Source organism: Bactrocera oleae, chromosome 2 (genome assembly GCF_042242935.1).
Source record: "Bactrocera oleae isolate idBacOlea1 chromosome 2, idBacOlea1, whole genome shotgun sequence".
Taxonomy (NCBI): domain Eukaryota; kingdom Metazoa; phylum Arthropoda; class Insecta; order Diptera; family Tephritidae; genus Bactrocera; species Bactrocera oleae.
In genome coordinates, this window is record NC_091536.1 from 19,619,016 (window position 1) to 19,639,041 (window position 20,026).

At 31.6% G+C, this 20,026-nt stretch overlaps 1 protein-coding gene across 2 annotated transcripts in view; it reads right to left on the reverse strand.

Moving 5' to 3' along the window:
• Positions 1-20,026, reverse strand: part of SNF4Agamma (SNF4/AMP-activated protein kinase gamma subunit) — a 172,485-nt gene that overhangs the window by 71,864 nt on the left and 80,595 nt on the right. For both annotated transcript variants that reach the window (XM_070110779.1, XM_036377791.2), the window contains 3 exons: positions 18,342-18,445; positions 17,662-18,250; positions 17,214-17,336 (listed from right to left, as the gene is read on the reverse strand). In XM_070110779.1, coding sequence (XP_069966880.1) covers positions 17,214-17,336; positions 17,662-18,250; positions 18,342-18,445 — 816 coding nt within the window. The remainder of the gene's footprint in view (positions 1-17,213; positions 17,337-17,661; positions 18,251-18,341; positions 18,446-20,026) is intronic.

The window sequence follows — 20,026 nt, forward strand, 5'->3', positions numbered from 1 at the left end:
TGTAAGGAAATCCATTGCGGATTGAAAATTGTATTTAAATATATAAAAATAATTTTAATGAATTAAAAAAATTTAATTTATGAAAAAAATATTTACAAAACAAAACATATACATACATGTACATATGTATGTACACATGCATTTCGACATTATAAGCCAACACAACAACAAAACAACATTCAATAGTACTGCCCAATTAAAGTTTCCCCTCCTTTTAATTGCATTTATTTCGGTTGATGAGCCAGTTCAACTTTTTTTATAAAACAAATCTAAATAATCTAGTGACCTTAAGTGGTAGTTAAAAATGTAGATTTATATTGTAAATTGTTGGACAATGCACTGCAAGCTGGTGGAGATTTCTTATGCGCAAATTTTGTACGACAAATTTGTGGGAAGAATATTTTCTAAGCAGCTGATTAGTCTATATGAATAAGCAAAACTCTTTAATTGTATTAAAATAGAAGGAAAACACAATATTTTGAAAATGTATAGAATATTACAAAAACCTTAAAAATCTGCTATAAATAAGATTCTTACTATATTTAATATTCGTTAGTAAGCCAAAAAGCAACAACAACAAGATCACATCAATAATCAGGAATTAATAGGTAAGTAAGTGTAAAAATAGTTAAGATTAGATGGAATAACACTGATTTCAATTATAAATAATTAAAAATTTATTTTAACACCGTTTATTGGCTGTTTCATAGTAAATGTGGTATTATTATTTTAGCATTTCGAGCTTTCCTATCAGTTAAAATAAAAAAACAAAAAACTTCAGGCTAAATACTGTTGTCTCATGCATAAGAACAAAGGCAGTCGGGAACTCAAGTAGAAAGAAGCTTTCACATGTGCATTTTAATGTAAATATGTATGTATACGGGCGCCTACAGGCCTCATCAAATGACGTTTCTTATTGGATTAATTGATATAACAAATATGTATATATCACATCACATGCAACAGATAAATATTACCGCTATATATGTTACCGATACATGACATTTTTTTCAGTAAATTATTAGCTGACATTTTAATATTTTTATAACAGCTTTTTTCCAAAAAAACAAAAAAAAAAAACACAATTCTTATCTGAATATTTGAGTTAAAATCTACTAAAATATAACAACAATTGCTATTTATCCACGTCTAAGCGTGAATGTACAAAAATAACAAGGTTGTTCACCAAAAAAATGTAAATAATTAGAAAAATAAAACAAATAAAAAAATAATAGTACTTAGATAAAAATTGTACACATAAAACGAGGCTGACACTGCATGAAAAAGTGAAGGTGAAAATTAATACACTAAATAATCTAAGTAAATAGGTGATAAATTTATCTATTTATATATGTATAACGCTTAAAATAACTATAAAAATTCAAAATAGTTTCGTAAGTAGCAATTATTAGGGAAAAAGCGAAGGGAAAAAATCAAAAATCCGCAGAGTCACAACCAAAAGGCAAATTGTATGCAATGCGCTGAGTAAACAGTAATCTGCAGACAGCAAATTAATCCTTGACCTTGGATTTAATTGAGGAAATTCGTTAGTAAGCCAACGTCAAATAGCGAAATACTAATGAATGCAATAATGTGCGGTTATGCATATCTGTAATTATATGAAAGCAGCTGATTGAGGCATAGCATATGTGTTTATGAAAATATTTAATTAAAAACAGCGAAAAAGAATTTTTGAAATCATAAGCGTTATGAAAATGCGCAAAACTCATATAAAAAATTAAAAAAAAAAAACTTAATTCGACATTAATAAAAAAAATTATATGAAAACTTTCAATCGGGAGGAGATCCATAAATTAAAAAATAAACCCAGCCAAATAATTTAGTTTTACTAAAAACTAATCATTATTTTATAATATTATATTTCTTATCAAACGAGCTCGACTACAAATTTATGCAAAATTTTGTGAAGATATCTTGTCAACTCAAAAAGTTTTCCATGCAAGAACATTTGTTTTTTGGTTGGCAGCTATAGTGGTCCGATATCGGCGGTTCCGGAAAACGAGCAGCTTCTTGAGGAGAATATGACGTTTTCGAAATTTCAGATCGATATCTCAAAAACTTAATACATCCTATTCAGGGTTTACAAATGTCACTAACAACCAAAAACCAACCTGTATATAAACTTAAGAAGAAATAAAAAAAACGAATTTAAAATTTTTCCTATTAAATAAAATTATAAAAGAACTATTATTGCATTAATATTTACTAATGACGGAACAGCTTAAAGAATCGGTTTTTTATTGAGAGTTTTTGCACATTTCGCTGGATCAATATTCATCTTTTATCGATGAAAATTCTCTAGATCAGTTACAAAACAAAAAAGATTAAACACACCACTGGTTATAAACACCACTATTATAAACTTATAGTTTTATCATTTGAATGTTCAACCGACAACAAAAAATTTGGACCATAGAACAGCGAAAGTTCCATAGAAAACAAAATGTTAAAATGTGCTGCTAAGTATTATTAATCAATAATGCGTAATTGAAAATAGTATCGGTTACTTCGTACTCAAGCTGAGTAACTAATACACTAGATATTTTATAGTTTCTATCAGCTTATCGTTTTATCACAGTACTAATAATAAATTCGACAGGAGTATCTTAGAGTCAGCACTTGAAATATGCCAACGGTGAGTATCTCAAGTCTACATGGATTACTTGATATTGGTTATTTTATATCGACATTGGCCTAACATTATTTTTGCATGATTGCTAAGTACCTGAAGTAACTATAAATGATGCAAAGTGTTCTTAACTAAACTTTATATTTTTAAACTAAACTAAATACGAAGTGTAGATTTAATTAAATGGTGAATGGGTAATGTTACGATTTTTCTATAAAATTACTAATTATTATCAATAGAGTCAGTACAAAGTACTTCAGAAAAAGTGCCTGAGAATTTTTACTATGCTGAGGCCCCAAAAGGCTATATCTAGCTTAAGTTCGGCTGTTTTGTGGTGATGTGTCATTTCGCGCTCTAGTTGCTTTCAACCAAGTTCTTATTATCGATAACAATCACAAATAAAAATATCTATATGTAAATTTATATGTTTTTGTCATTACTGAATGAATGAAAAATTATTAGGAAAAACAAAAAATAAATATTTGAAATAATAAAATTATAGAATGACAACACAAATCACTCAAGTTCCAAACCATTTGCAACAAAATCACAAAGATCGCACGTTCGAAATGACATCCACAAGCAACAAGTTATGGAATATCGAAAAGCAAATATAAATGCAAAGTAGAATGACGTGCAGGGAAGCAAAAATATTTGCAAAGGCAAGAAGCCAACCGGCAAATAAGAAAATTTACAATATGAATGCTGAAAGATGCAGAAAACGGACACACATACATATATGACATATATTTGTGAGTGTGTGTGTGTCTACAATGTGTTCAATATGCAAACTGTAATTTAATTAAAGGCAAATATACACAATGAAAAAAGAAAAAATATATTGTATATAAAAGAAACGAGTAAAGAGAAAAATGCTTTGCACACACTAAATGTAAAGAGTAAATATTGAGAATGGAAAGCAAAAAAGACAAAAATATTTACTATACATAAGACGCTAATGGACAACGCATACTGAATTAATATTAATTGAGTTGGCTTTTGCGAAACATGGTAAAATATTAATTGCAGAATAGTAAAAAAATTTATTAATTTAGTAAAAGCAACCACGGCTGACGAGTGGCTTGTTTCCAAGGCTACAATTTAACGGTTGGGGGGTTTGAAACTCGAATATGTCAAACTTTAATAGTGAGTATGGTAGGAACATGCACAGAACTTTTACTTCTCCTTGAAAAATGTCACAACTATAAGTGTACTTTTATAAAATTAATAAATTATTTTCCTAGTAAAGTAGGTTTGTGCCAATTTTTGCATTACTCTATTTAATATTCTTAAAAAATTTGTTCAGTTTTTACTGTAAAGTCACGTGTTTATAGTTCCAACCTACTTTCATAAAATTTGATATGACGTGAAGTGAACCAATTATATACATTTATTAGCTGGACGTGCCAAACAAAAAACAAATGCGCCGATTATACATCCAAAGGTAACTATAATTAAATGTTTTTCAACATATTTTGTAGTTATTGTTTTTGCTATTAGCTTTCTAAAATACTAGTATTATCCTTGTAATATAGAAATGAAATGATACTACGAATAGGGTTGGTAGTAGATTGCACAAATAAAGTGCGATTCTCTAACTACCAATAAAGGCAAATGCAAAAAAACATCTGTAATTAGTAAAAGACGTTACTGGCCTTACCGAGAGTAAGAACTTAACTGATTTAACAACACTCGCTGAGCTTTCGTGAGGCTCAGCTGTTCAAGAGACCGCAGAGATAAAAAAAACACACATACGTCCCCAGACCGGTAATTTTGAGATTAAGGCTTCCAGCTACACTGTTATGACCAACGATGTTTATGATTGTTATCAAGAAATAGCACGAAGTAAAAGTAAGTAAGCTTCGAACAAGCGGTCAAAGAGTTCAGCGACAGCAGTCTCACTTCAAAGCAATAGCTCTAACTTTCCATCAAGTTTTCATTCTGTATGAAAAGTGCTAGAGTAATCTGGGAGTCTGTAACTAGAGTTCTAAAGAATTTACGACTGCAGGCTATGCTCACCAACCTTTCCTTGGAGAAACATATCAACTTAGTTTTATTCTCCTCAAAATTATATATCCTATCTAGCACGATGGTAAAAGAACCCGCGAGAATTAATTCGGCTATTTGATTATTTCGTAGTCGAATTCGGCTACCACTCGAAGAATACTTAATGTTCTATTGTTCTACAGTTTGTAGCAGTAGGGGTTAGGGGTCTATGAGCTATGAAGTACTGACGGGCTATGACCACAAAAAGTGAGAAAATATAACAAAAAATTGAGGAAGAGTCTGGTGGTCGCGCATTAAAGAATAACCTCAAAACATCTATTTATTTCTATTTTCTCAATAGTTCGAGCGAATTGCGTCTCTCAAAATTAATAATTTTTAATAGTTCCACGCCTCGTTAAAACTTAATGAAATTACTAACCATATTTAGGAACACTCGCGTTTATCTTTATGTGGCGTGTGTGGCAAATGTTCTATCAAATTATTCAAATTTAAATTGGCATGCTCTCAAAATTAGAAATATGTAAAAATTCATCAACTAATTATAGAAATCATTTGGCGCCGCAATGATGTGAAAATTCTACTAAAGTGTGTAAAAGTTAATCTGTAATTTATATAATAGAAATTGGAAACATTATATTAGGTAGTAATTTTCTTTTTATATATATAGCTTTATATGTATCTTATATAAAAGTTCTCCCACAATTACTGCAAATGTATAAATTTCTTCTAGAAAAGGTGTTGCTCAAACATTTGAGTTTTTAAAATCTAAAAGAACCTGAGTTATTAGCCGGTTAGGACAATCACCAGGGCAGAACTCTCAAAAATCATTTGTGATCCGACACCGTAAATACGATCGGAAACTACAAAATATACTCAAAGTTTTGTGGTCGAATTCTTCGGTTTTGACTCTTAAGGTAAAAAAACATCGGAGCAGTTCACATAATAACGGCTGACAAAGCAAACGAATAGATACACAAATTCTTCACGAACGAAACCAAGGAAAGATCAGGACGGCCCGCGAAAATCTCTGGTTTCAAATGCTGTTTTTTTTTTCGTTTCAAGTATTAGCTTAGTCTAGAACGACAACCATGGACACGAGGTTCATATAGTAAACGCAAATCTGCTACATTTTCATGAGATTTTGTTTCGATAGAACTACGAAACGACAAAAATTCCATCAAAAGTATAGAATTTATCAATTATTTAAGTTTATACTCGTAAAGTTTATGAGTGAAAGCCATTGAGGAGCCGCTCAAATTTACCTTAAAATGTAACAAACCCTTTATTGCGAGGTAATCAAATTTGTGATTCGAACATACAACTCATAGAACGGTTGCCACTCACAAAACAAATAACACTGCTGAACAAAATTAAACTTTTTTTGGTTTTAGGAAGTTTCTAAAATGTTTCTTATTAATTTGACGTCGCTGATTTTAAAACTACCAGTTCTCTCTAGTAGCTCTAGTTTTATTGATACAGGTACTTCTTGAAATATCATTACTCGGCTTACTTAAATTAGATTTTAGGGCAAAAAATTACAAAATTTCATAGATAAACCGCTTTGTCTACATTAAGAAGAACTAGTTTAAATGACCTAAGAAATTTTCGTGCCATTCGTCGTGACTATATGTTTAGAAAATGCCGTTTAAATGAGTCTGATTCTATTAAAACAGGCCTATTTGGTTATAGAGAAAATAAAAAACATAGAATAGGTATAACTGGCTGATATGCGTCGATCTTAAAATGTTATATCAAATACTACTGTTTCATGTGATAGCCGAGACAAGACAGAACACTGGATTTAAGAGTGAATTTAGTATCGGGGTAGTATGAACGTGATAAATGCCCCTCTAGTAGCCAGAGATATATAAAGTAAAAACAGTTAAACAGTTTGTAAAAGCTCTAAACAAGGATGGGGAGTATTTGAAATATATCAATAAAATATTTCGGTGCTCAAAACAGGGAACTAATAAAGTACCAACATTTTACTGATTGTATGACAGATAAGGAGAAATCTGCATGGATTGAATTTATTTGGGTTGTGCAAAATTTCTTAGAAAATAAAAAGTCACTTCCTGAGACTAGGTTGTAACATGAGCATCGAGATGCGCTTCCACTTTAGCCATTTAAACCGCTTCACGGAATATTTAGGCGACTTAAGCGAAGAACAAGGAGAACGCTTTCATCAGGATATTCGCACTAGGGACGAGCAATATCAGGGTCGTTAGAATGCAAATATGATGTCTGATTACTGTTGGAGCATTCAAAACAAGACTGATGTTTCTACTCATGTAAGAAAAGCACATAAAAGAAAGTAAGAGCAATATATTTTTAAATTCTAAAATTGTAATATTTTTGGCTAAAAATATTATATGCGCATATTTCGAAAACTAGAGCTGCTAGAGAAAAACTGACGACAGATTTGGTATCAGCGTGACAAAATCATAGAAAATCGGGTAAGAAACTTCATAAAACAAAACTACTGTTTCCCAGTGTAATAAATATTCAAGCTTAATATAGAAATATTACATTCAGCACAACATACCGTTACACGTACGTAAGTATGTATGCAATTATAATTTCTTACCCCATTGGAAGTGAGAATTTTTGTTTGTTCCGTACTTATCACACATTTCATTTAATTTTTTTTATTATTTACCTACGCGCATGTTACAAATGTGTAATGCAAACAAAAGCGAAACGAACTTACATAACCAGCAAATGTGATGAGGTACAACAAGTATTACACAAATAAAAACTAACTAGGAAGTATTTTTTTAAACGGCGACGCAGCATTACCTTTTTAATTACTTTCTAAATTTCAAGCGTTTTTGTGTAAATATTTTTCTTTTTAGCCGGTTATGGTGATAAATGTTAATTGAAGGTATTTTGACGATTTGTTGTTGTTATTTTGTATAGCAATTATTGTTGTAGACTACACTTGTATATTATATACATATGTACGTACATATGTATAGTTTAGAATTTAAAGTTTTGCGGTGCCTTTTTTGGTGCAGCTGATTAAAATTTACTTTATTGTGTTGCTGTTGTTATTTTACTAGTAATATTTTGCGCCACTTGCGTAATGCCTTTTACGATTATTTCTAAATTGATTACGTTGTTTTTATTTAGCTTTTTAACAATTAAAATATTTTTTTTTTAAGATTTTGTTGCTTCATAAAATTTTTGTTATTTGGTATGTATAAGCAATTTTGATTTAATTAACTACATTTCATTTATACACAATATTAATATTCGTTGATTTAATAAATTTTTGCTGCACAAAGGTCAGCCAGTTTATCGTGCGTAAACATAACTGAACACATACACCTACATATGCGGTACTTGTATGTCTGATCAATTTAATATTCGTTTACAGTTAAAAGGTGATCCCAGAGCATCCGTTATATTTCAAAAAAATTTAAATTAAGTAAATATATATATATACAATATATAAAGTTCAAATATACAAAATATATTAATTTTTTGCAGTTATACTTGTATAGAAAATGCTTGCTTTAGTTAATTTTAAATAAAAAAATATATTTTTTTGTGCTAATTTAAATATGACCGAAATATTTTTCAAGCAACAAGAGTACTCAAGGTATCGGTTAATGATATATTACTATAGTCTAATGACTTGATTTTAGCCGATACATGATACTTGTTTCAGTCAACTCGGCATCACTATTTTACGTGTGAAACTTCGCTAATCTATGAGTTTTATGCCTAAATGTAGGCAACATTGCGTTCTCTTTGCCTTATGTAAAATCTTGCATACACTGGGGTAACACCAGAGAACGTAAATGAATATATCACCTAGTTGCATAACATTTAAAAAATTATAAAACCATATAAAAATAATGCGTTTAGTTTAAAGCTGAAAAACGTGAACATTTTTAATTTAATTGAGAAAGTTTCTACTGAAACACCTAGTAATTGAATTTATTTGTATTTTTCTTACATTTTTAACGCGTATATCTGTATAGGCACACTAATGTTATATAACGTCGGATATGGCATTTATTGTATGGCCAGGAAATATTCAATATGAAATCTAATAATCGGATCTTTTCAAAAGATTGCATAATACTTATTAAACATTTGCAATGCTCATCGATCCACCCTATTGTATGAGAAGCAATACAAGTAATTGCATGACTTTTCTTCCATTAAAATGACTTGTTGCTTGCTTACTTTTATTTTTATTATTGCTCAATTAACATTTCATTTCTATTGGGTGTTCTATTATGTGTTACAGTTATGTAACGGTACATTATTGGGTTGTTGACTTATATGAACTGTATAAACAGGTGAAAACTTCTTTATGAAGTAGTCATTTATTTTGTTAGGAGTATAAATGTACGTTGGAATTTGTACGTTGATTTTATTGACATTTCCATTCAGTTAAAAACGAAGTTTCTGACTTACATAATTAATTTTCCAAATATAATAAGTGGGAACAACTATAATTTCGCCAATTAAATTGTGTATAACGCAACAATTGCATAAACTGAACAACTGAACTTTAGGATTCATTTTGGTGGAAAAAGTGGGGATCTGAGAAAACCCGTTAAAATTACGTCAGCAAAATATGTCGTCCAACTGTGTGCACTTATTCATTCTCCAAATAAAAATATAAAATAAAAAAAAATCAAATAATTAAAAACCAAAAAGTTCAATTAAGGGGGTTTTCTAGTCTAGCGGTTCAAAAATATCTCCCTAAAAGGATTTTTCAAAATTCTAATTATTTTTGGAGTTATAGCCGTTTTGGTGTCGTGGCAATTAAACTGGTTGAGTGGACGAGTACAACAATAGACGGCTGGAGGTAAAACTTTAAATTTTTCGATGCGGTCGCCACGATATCTCAAGCCCTAATCAACCAATTAGTGAACCAACAAAAAATGAAAATATTTGAAAACTATTTTTAAAAAATTCAAGAAAGTTAAAAAATAAGTGAAAAAATCGACCTCAATTTTTGAGTAGCCGCCATTTTGAGAAAAATTTTTTTTTTTACAATTTTGCTGGTTCACTAGTGGGCGGCATTAATACTAATTAAGAATCACCTTTTTATTTTATTTTTTAGATCACCACAAGGGTAGATATCATGGCGACGAGGTCACAGTCTTTTTTTTCCCACTGACTTCAAGGACCCAGAAGTTCATGGAAACAAAAACAATTTTTTTTTATATGAATAAATAAATAGTAAAAAAGGTATAGTAAAAATATTTATTGCTTGTTTTTATCAGCTCGAAATTCGGGCCGCTAGACTAGAATACCCCCTTACAACAAAAACCAAAAAAATCAATAAATAAATTAATAAAACCAAAAAAAAACAATTAAATAAAAAAAAACCGGTGTCAACCATATTAAAAAAATTTCCCATTTCGCACTATTCTTGAATATTTTTTGCTTGCTCCTCAATCGTATTTTGATATAATTATATGTGAGAATAAATTTATTATCATCTCATCATATATATCATATAAGGTGGCAACTCTTTTATAATTATTTGCTGATACAAATGCTTTATATGGTATATAAAAATATAATTGTAAATTTTATCTCGATTATAAAATAAATTTTATTAATATTTATTAAGAATCACGTTGTTAACAATATTGCAGCTAATTTGAAGTCATATTTCATATGAATATTAGTTATAATTATTTTTATAATATGTCAGCAATAATATATTTTTAATAAAATTTTATTTATATTTTTTTTCGTCTGTGTGTTATATTTTTATATATAACAGTTATGGTATTAATCATCGTTTTTTATTTGATGATGATTGCTTGAAACATCATTTCCTCGCCTTATATATATTTGTTTTCCGTGCGATATAAAAACATAAATACCAATAAATTAAAAATTTTGTAAATTATTTACACTTTATGGCATTTTGAGAACACATAAATGAAAAGCGAAACAGCTGTTCGTTGACACTGGGCGCTTGGCAGCAGAGCTTTCTTTATTTTCGCTTTTGCGCAAACTATGTTTGTATTGCGTGTGCTAATTTATTCGCACGAAATTTGTGTCACGCATCATACACATACATAGGCAATTGCATGGCACTCACTTCACTCACTCAGCGTCGCGGCAATTTCTCATTTTCTCGACTTGACCGTCAATGAACTTGAAAATTATTGGCGTCACTGCGCTGAGTCCCCGCACATGCAAACATACATACAAACACATGTGGTGGGAGTGACAACAAGAAAATGCACTAATCTACAAATATTTTCGTTAAATATTTATTTAATGTAAAGTGCTGTGACGTGCAGCGCATGCAATTTATTTATTGGCATTGGACTTGTGATTTTTGCACTTCCTTACAAAATAAAATTTAATAAATAAAAAAAATCTCTGCATTCGCCTACTGCAGTCAGCTGCCTTCTCTTCATTTTCATTTATCAGCCGCTGCAAATCGCACAAATTAATGCTGAATTGTTAATTATTTTAAAGCAAAACTGCAAGCGATCACAAATTGGACGCACGCGGCGTATACGTAATGCCATTAAGCCTAACCCGACGTGTATGTGGCTGCGTGTGTGTGTATGTAAATGACAGCAGTGTGGCATGCCACAATCGCTTTGGAGCGGCGTTGATTGACGATGGAATGAGCTAATGTTTGACGGAATTGACGCTTTTTTGGCACCATTTTGGACTGTGGGTCGGTCACGTGGCATCGTTAATATCTTAAGTGAGCGAATTAGAGCTCCAACGTGTAGACGAGGTAGGTCAGAGTTGGCGGGCATCTAATTTCGCGTGAAAACTTACTGTTTATGTGTGTACATATGTATATATTAATTTGCAATTCTGTGTTAAATTTGTAACAAATATTAATAAAAAAACAAAAAAACAGAAAAAAAATTTTTTTTTTAAGTGGTAATTTGGCGCTTATTTTCCCAGGTCTTCGGAAATGGCGAAATGTAAGGATTTTAACTCATCGCTAATAAAAATTCTATATTTTTTCAAAAGCTTCAGTTGTTTGTCGAATAAATACTTGTAGTATACAGTATATTGAGATTGTTGGAAAAATATATTTGCAAATTTTCAATAGGAAAAGGACAGATTCTGAGACACTATTTTTCGGTTTGTATGTAAATCTCTCTCACAACATGTTTCTAAATGACGATAAAAAATTTATATTTATTGCATTGTTTTAATTGCGGCTTTAAAAGATAGTAAAAACTCTATCATATCATAGAAAAATAAATAAAACAAAAAACAGCGCTATTGCAGAGAACCGTTTTTAGCTAAAATAAAGCTGACTATTTTTGTACACTTATAGGGAAAACATGGTAAGCTTCATTTTATGTAAATTTACTTTATTTTCGATGATGTGTGTTTTCTTCGTGTTAAGACTCAAACCTGCTATCTTAAAGCTATATTCTGAAGAGTAAAATTAGCCACATAGAATTTTTATTTGTAAACTTATTAAGAATATTGATTTTAAGCACCGAAGACAAATATTAAGATGTTACTTTTAGATTTTTAAATTTATTAGACATGCTTTGGTACAGTTAGAAGAGAAAATAAACATGAATTGGGTTTCGGAAATTCAACAAATATAAAAAGGATTTTTTTTCAGCTTTATAAAATATTTGAACAATTGCTATCCCCTACACGTTATATAAACATTTAACTTTAAAAATGTAAGCTTCTTTACGTGTTTTCAATATTCTTTTAATTTGTTTTATAATAACATGATTATACAGAAAAAAAATTTTAATTTTAACCCATTGGTAATGGCACTGGGTCTTATTGAACCGAAATTTTTATGAGTTGTTTTATTTTATTTTTATTTTTTTGCTTTTAGGTAGCTAGTAATTTTGGTCTGGTGGTTGGTAAAAACCACATATGAGCTCAATGAATTTTGATAAAGAAAATTCGTATTTTTTTATTTTTCCAAAAGTAGGACTTCACAATTTTTAATGTATATATAAAATTTTTTTTAGAAAAAAGTATATATTTTTTCATAAACTTGTACACATAGCTGTTATTTGCACTTATGTCTTCTTTATTTTCAACACAACACCAATATTCATCATTTATTGAAAAATGTCTAAATAAATATTTTATTTCAACTATTGGAACTTAGTCAATACGCCAGTACAGGTTTTGCTTGCCGAGTAATTTTCAATAAAACGACATTTGAATTAATTTTACACACAAAAATTGAAACGTAACTTTTTCATAAAAAATTTACAGCTACATATGCATACATGTTTATTAGGGTGGGTCAAAACACAAATTTGGCTTAAAATAGTCAAACTTCAATCGTTAACAACTTTTAAACGGTTATATTTACGAAAAACCGTGAAAGACCATTTTGTAGAGCACTCAATTTCCTACGAACTAAACAAAAATTTGTTTTCAAGTAGTTGGAAGCATTTTTCTGATAATTAGAAAACTATAGAAAACCGTTAGACGAAGAATCCCGTTACAATTTAGAGCGCATACTTGGCAAGCATTTCTTAGAGGTGTCTATCAACCATTTATTCAGAGTAGGAAGCAAAAAAAAATTTTCGGTTTTTGACCCAACCTAATGGATATACAATATACAATGTGCAATGTCAAACTGACACCTAACAATCTTTTCACGGCACAAAAGGTGCTTTGTAACTATTAAACTTGTAGCGTAAATCAAAATATTATGATTGGTGTGATAAGAATTGTGCTAATTATCCACATATAATATATGTATTTATGTATACATCTAGGCGTGTAAATAAATTTAATCACTTTTCTCGCTTTGTTTGAACACTATCAATAATCAACAGTTTAAGTAAACACTGAAGGTGCACATTTCACATATTTTTTCGATTGTGTTGTTTTCCTGCACTCCTTTATAGATTGAAAATCTTGAGTAAATTTTTTGTTAAAAATATTAATCGAAGTTGCTACAACATTTATTTGAAAACGCACACCTTTCTTTAATTTAAAAAACAAGCCTTTTTTATATAGCTTACACACACTCCTTTAATAAATAAAAATTTTTTTTTTTCTAAAATTTCTGTGCTAACACACACACCCTGCTTTAGATGTAGACAAGCATGTTTGCTCACTCAAATAAACACCTTTCAAGCACATTTTGTTTACAAATATTTATTATTATCATTTTTTATAATTAATCATTAAAATTTTTAATAGCAATTTTATATATTTACATATATTATATTTTTTCAAAATATTTCTGTTGTCCTTTTTTTCGCTCTAAACCCGTCACATATAAAATAGCATAATACAGTTATACATATGTATGTGTGAACATAAACGTCAACACGAATAAATCACGAAAAAACGAGTAAAGTATGAGTAGAGTAAATATTAGTTGGCGTGCGCGTGTATAACTCGAGCGTTTGATTGCGACAATATGCGCGAGACGTTTGAATTTGCGCTAAACCCTTGCGGACTGACAGTGACAAGTGTGGCTATCAGCTTGCAAGCAAGCGATCGCAACCGAATAGTCCAATGCAAAATAACTAGCAATAAAGAGCTTACAATACAGAAAAGGAAATGCGCACATCTACACACACACACACAAATAGAAAACAAACATAAACAAACAGAGGTAGCAAAATGCAGCTGACTGGATAGAAGGCAAGAAAAGCAGAAAGCAAGCCAAATAGAACCGGATGTTTGGGAAATATGGCGAATGAACGCAAAAATTATGCAGCAGAGAGCAAGCCAAAAGAGTGTCACATAAATAACAATGTTATGAGAGAGAGCGCAGTGAGCTTTCAAGTTCAAAGTGCGTGAGTAGTGATCGTTGTCGAACAGCTGTGTGTTTGTTTAAAGTTCTTTGTTTATATTTTTAAGCTTTCGTCTTTAATAGACGGCAAAGAATTGCATAAACATTTATTTACAATTATGATTGTTTCTTTTTTAAATTTAGCGAAAGAGAAAATGAGCATAAGGAGGCACACTTTTTGGTCTCTTTAGCACTCTGGTAATTGGTTTAAAAAAAAAGCACCAGCGCGAAAATGACAATTAGTAGTCTTCTGAAGTTTCGACAAAAACTTAAGTTTATCTAGGCTTCAAGTTCAATAAACCGGCAGATCTCCCATGAGCGTTATATGTGTTTATTTGAACCAAAATTTTATCCAAATTCAATTTAATCCCGTTAAACTTTTTCCTATTTCGTGCCACTATGAAATTAAATTTTAACTGGAAAGGTCTTTCAAAATGATGATAACCTCAAATTTAATAATTTTATAGGGTAGAATTTCCTAAATTTTGGTATTAGAATCGCTCTTATTTCGAGTATATATTTGTTTTACTTATGTGGTAAGTAAAGCTTTTAAGCTTCGCAAATTCCATATCTAAATATTGAAGGTCGAACGATATATGAGTATGAGTTATTTCTACAAATTATCGATTAACTAATAATCGATAAATATCATAATTTTCATGTTTTATATAACTAATCGACCAAGTTAATTCGCAGGAGCAAAATAATGCTGAGTATAAAGTAAATCTCTAAAGATTAGAGTACAACCCTGGCATCTAAATATTTTTTGTAAATAGAAAAAATTATGACACGCTAGGACAGTTAACAGTTAAACTAGAAATAATTGTACGACAACCAGTTATATTATATTTTCGAACAGTAAAGTAATTTTATTTACAAATGGAGATATTTTTATTACACAGCAACAATTATATACTTTTCCTTAATAGTTGATAGAGAAAATATTCAGATTACCAAAAACAATTAGAAAACAAGTAAGGAAGGGCTAAATGGTATACAGGTTGCGAGAGTATAAAAAACCAGGAAACCATTCTCACAACAGTCGGATCGTACGTAATCGGAACAGTTCCGGATTTTATCCGGCCAAGTACTGTCAACTCGGCAGAATTCTGCCGCTACAACCATAACAACAACAGAAAAAACAGGAATATACACTTTTATACGCATATTGCGAAGTGTTAGGGTTAAGTCCTGATTTTAATTAAGTATTATTAGGCCTTCTTTACAAAGGTGCTATTTTAATAAAATCTTGTATCAATAAAAAGTAATTGCCTAATACAATACTAAATACTAAACAAATTATGTTGGACTCACATATGGCCAGCCTTTTAGAGATAAACAGTTATTCAAAGGGCATCACCGACATTGAGGTTTGGTGTGTTTTTTTTTTTAAGTCAGCCAAGAATGATTGCTTTGCTTAGCTTTTTATTCTCTATTGGCAGTCTAAAGCCGATAGGCTGTATATAAAGAATACAGATGTATAACTTGTACAGATCGATTTTAGGTTCATTCGGGACGATTAGTATTAGAGTATTTCAGAGGTAATGAATAATTTTTTGTACCAAAATGTGCAAAAAGGCTACTAGGATAGCAGTTCCAAGACAGCTAAGAAACAATCGAGCACTAATCGATTGAGATCAGATTTTTTTTCGAAACCTTTTTCACTTTCATTAACAATAAGCAAACTGGCGTACACCAGTAACATTCGCAACCTGTTTTTTATTTTTCTTTTTTTTGTTGTGCTTGATTACGATAAATATGTATTTTCTGCGTATGGCAATTATTACTCATTACCAATTCAAATTTTTGCTTAATTTTGATTGATGATTATGAGTGGCTGTGCGTACTTGCTGCTGCACATGTGTGTGTGTGGACGTTTTCTACTTACATATAAGGAATTACACCGACTTTCTACTTTTTCAAGCAAACATTTATGCGTACATAATGGCCTACGCACATAATTGTTGTTGGAATTTTTAGATGCAAAAAAGCTGTGAAGGCGCATTGGTGTTAAGAGTAGCTGATTTGTAGAGTGAAATGATGTTGTTATTGGTATTTTCGATTTCTTTTGATGATAATTTTTTCCTTTTATTGAAATATGCAATTAAATTAAAAATTACACATATGAAAATAAGAATTAAGTGCGTTTTTGAGCTGTAGTTGTGCTAATTAGTCAAGGTCAATGTAAAAGGTGGCTTCATTCCTTCCTATAAACATCTGAACAAGAAATTTTGATATACAATCGATGATATAACTTGCACCGCTTCAGTAAAAAATGCTCGGCAAATAAGTAGATTCAATAATTCAAATTCAAAATAAGAAAGTTGGCTTGTGGTATGCCATATTGAGAAGTATTGAACCGGCCTCATTGGTATAAATTAGACAAAGACGCTACTAGTATTACTAGCTCTTAAACGCTGGGAATTTTAAAATTTCATGGTACACGTGATTTAAAACATTAATAAATTTGAAATTTTACCAAAAAAAATTGTTATTTTAATTTTTTTTTGTTTCAAAATGCAACTCTTATATTTTCCAGTGTATATCCTCATAACTACAAAACAAAACTAGGTGCTTTTGGCACCATCTGCCGGGCAATAGTAATATCTCAATACAATTATCATGTCAACGTCTCAAGCTTTTCACCTTCTTATCACACCACAAGAAGCTTCAGTCCAGATATGTCAAAAAGCACTTCTTTGAATTGGCAGAGCTTTCTAAACTTTTCACCATACAAAAATCATGTTGAATATAAACTATGACATATATAAAATCGAAAGTTAATGCCAAACTCACCGCTTTGCGTTTATCCGCCTCGGTGGCCGCTGAATTTGAACGGCTCCTAAACAAATCCATCACTTTGGTCATAGGTGAGCGGGACGCGTCAGCGCGACGTACCGCTGTAACGGTGTGATAGTACTGTAAACAATGTAGAGAGCGAAGAATTTATTTAATTAAGAACATTTAACAAAATGAGTTGCAATAAAGCAATAATTAAATGTTAATTAGCATGTTTACGCTTTGAGGTGGTTGAGGAACAGATCAAAGAGTGGCCGAAGGCGAAGCAAAAATTTGTTTCGCATGATTCTGTATACTAATTTGGAAATATTAAAGATATTTTCAGTGAGAAAATTAAATACAATGGCTATATATTAGGAAACGCACATTTATAGATGAAAGCTACTGTCATTTTCAACCACTACACCAAAACGCACTTCCATCTATTTCTAAAGACCACACTAACCTGAGCATCACTGCCTTGATGCGGATGCGCCGATCCATCTTTGTACTTATTCTTCGCACTGCCACCCTCGGCAGCGGTTATCGTAACAGCCGGATGTTGACGCTTATCATGATGATGATGACCAATTAGCCCTGAATTCTGCATGACCACCTTCATTTGATTCATTATGCCGCCGCCGCCACCGCCGCCGCCGCCAGTGCCAGAGTGTGTGCTACTCGAGCTGCTGTTGTCTGTGCCGGGTGCAGCAGCGACACCGCCACTGCCAGCGGCCAAAAGCAGCGAATCTTTGCGCTTAGCATCGGATTTAGCGCGCTGTCGAAACACATCGAAGATGGTGGGACGTCGATTCGGACTGGCGATACCGTGCACGGTCGACTGGTTGAGCACGGGCGAGTCTTCGCCGCTGCGACGTCGCTCTAACGAGCCGGAGCGCGTCGAGGAACCAACACGCTCTGTACTGCGCGATATTTTCTCCATATTGCGATTGAGCTTCTCCAATTTGGCTGCTTCGCGTTCTTGACGTCGCGCCGTTTCGCGCTCCAACTTGCGCGCCTCCTTTTCGCGTCGACTGGCTTCCTTTTCTTGTCGCCTAATGGAGTTAAAGGAAAGTAATTTAAAATTGAACATTTTGAAATACCTACATATGTATTTATTTCATATAATTTTCGTAGCAAACTCACCGCGCCTCTTTCTCCATCTTTTTGGAAGCCTTTCGTGCCGCTTTGGCATTGGGTTCCGCCGGCGCGCTGGAGGGTCGCGAACCAGGCAAGCGTCCATCTTGTTCCTGAAAGTGTACATGCCGTTTGTGAGTATGTATTCTTGGTGTTTTTTGCATAAAAGAAGATAAACTGTCTCTATTCTCTTCTACTTTGTGTCAGAATAAAAAGCAACTGTTACACTCAGCAGCGCCAGTAGCACTGACTACCAACTTTTTTGTGAGCTGTCTATATTTGGCAAAATAAAAACCAATATATACATATTTATGTTCGTATACATATGGTACATGTATGTATGTATGCATGTACACAGACAATATAAATTTATTTTAGCACTACCAAACCCCTTATAATTGCATAAGTAGTAGTCAGTCAATTGTTGACACAAAGTTAATTAGCCGCAATGAATTTTGGCCAGTGGAAGCCACACGTAGTGGCCTAAATCGAGTTCTATCAATTAATTTGTGTACGTAAGTCAATAAAGGCGAATGCAAAGGAACGGCGTGAAAACAAAAAGGGATAATGATAACGCACCACAGGAGACTGCATTACAACGATAATGCTGACGTCGAATTTTCGGGAGTGAAAATAAACCATAAATGGTGGTTAAGAAACAGCAAAAAAATAAATATACAAACAAAATATAGTAAAAATTCTAAAAGAAAAGAAAATAGTTTAATTGCGTTTCTTCAGGATATGGAAATTGTCACACTAAAAATTATATTCCTACAGGTACATTGAATCTTTGTAGGAGAGTTTTTAGATATAATCGTTAATAGCTTGAGGTTCGGTTCTTCCAACTTTTACTCCATTCAACTGAATATGCTTTTCAAAACTTATATACAACTTTCAATTGTAAACCCTTATTTTGAAATTATTTGAAGCCGGCTACGAAAACCTCCAAATTTTTAGGTTTTGCTAGAGCTATAAAATGTAACCAGATCAAAAGAGTATTAAAAAACGTTGAAGAAGATCTGGGAAACATTATAGCTTAATCGAACGTTTGGCGCTACTTATTCAACTGTAGAATCTTGGAGCGGACCCGCGTTCAAACGTTACCCACTCTTTGTCACACTCATATTATTATATGACGGTGACCAAAGACTAATGGTTTTCATAACATTTCAAGTGAAATTAAAAAATTTGGAATCAATTAGGCAGATATCAAAATAATTTTTACTAAATTTAAAAAAAAAAATGTATAACAAATTTAACAGTTTAAATCTTAAGCAACCCTCTCAAAGCAGAGAAACATAAAGAAAGAAGTAACCAAATTTCTTAACCCGAGGCTAATCCTAACTTGGTGTTGGTTGGTGTTTCAAACAACTGGTATAAATCATATCGACTGGCATAACCAAATAGAGAGAGATTAAAATGAGATTATGCTATTTTAATGAAGATTCATATTCACTTATATTATATTGCCTTCAACTGGATAAGTTTGTTACTGTTTTCACATGTAGATTTTTTGACAAGAGAGCAAAGCACAAACATAGCGAGCACAGAAGTAGCCAGTATATTTTTGTAAAATGTCAGTTATGAAGTGTGAATTAAAAACTAACAGATACTAGGTTGATATAAAAAATAAGGATATTCTGATATAAATTGCAAAATTTTCAACAATAGCGTTATACGTTTTTGATGCCGGG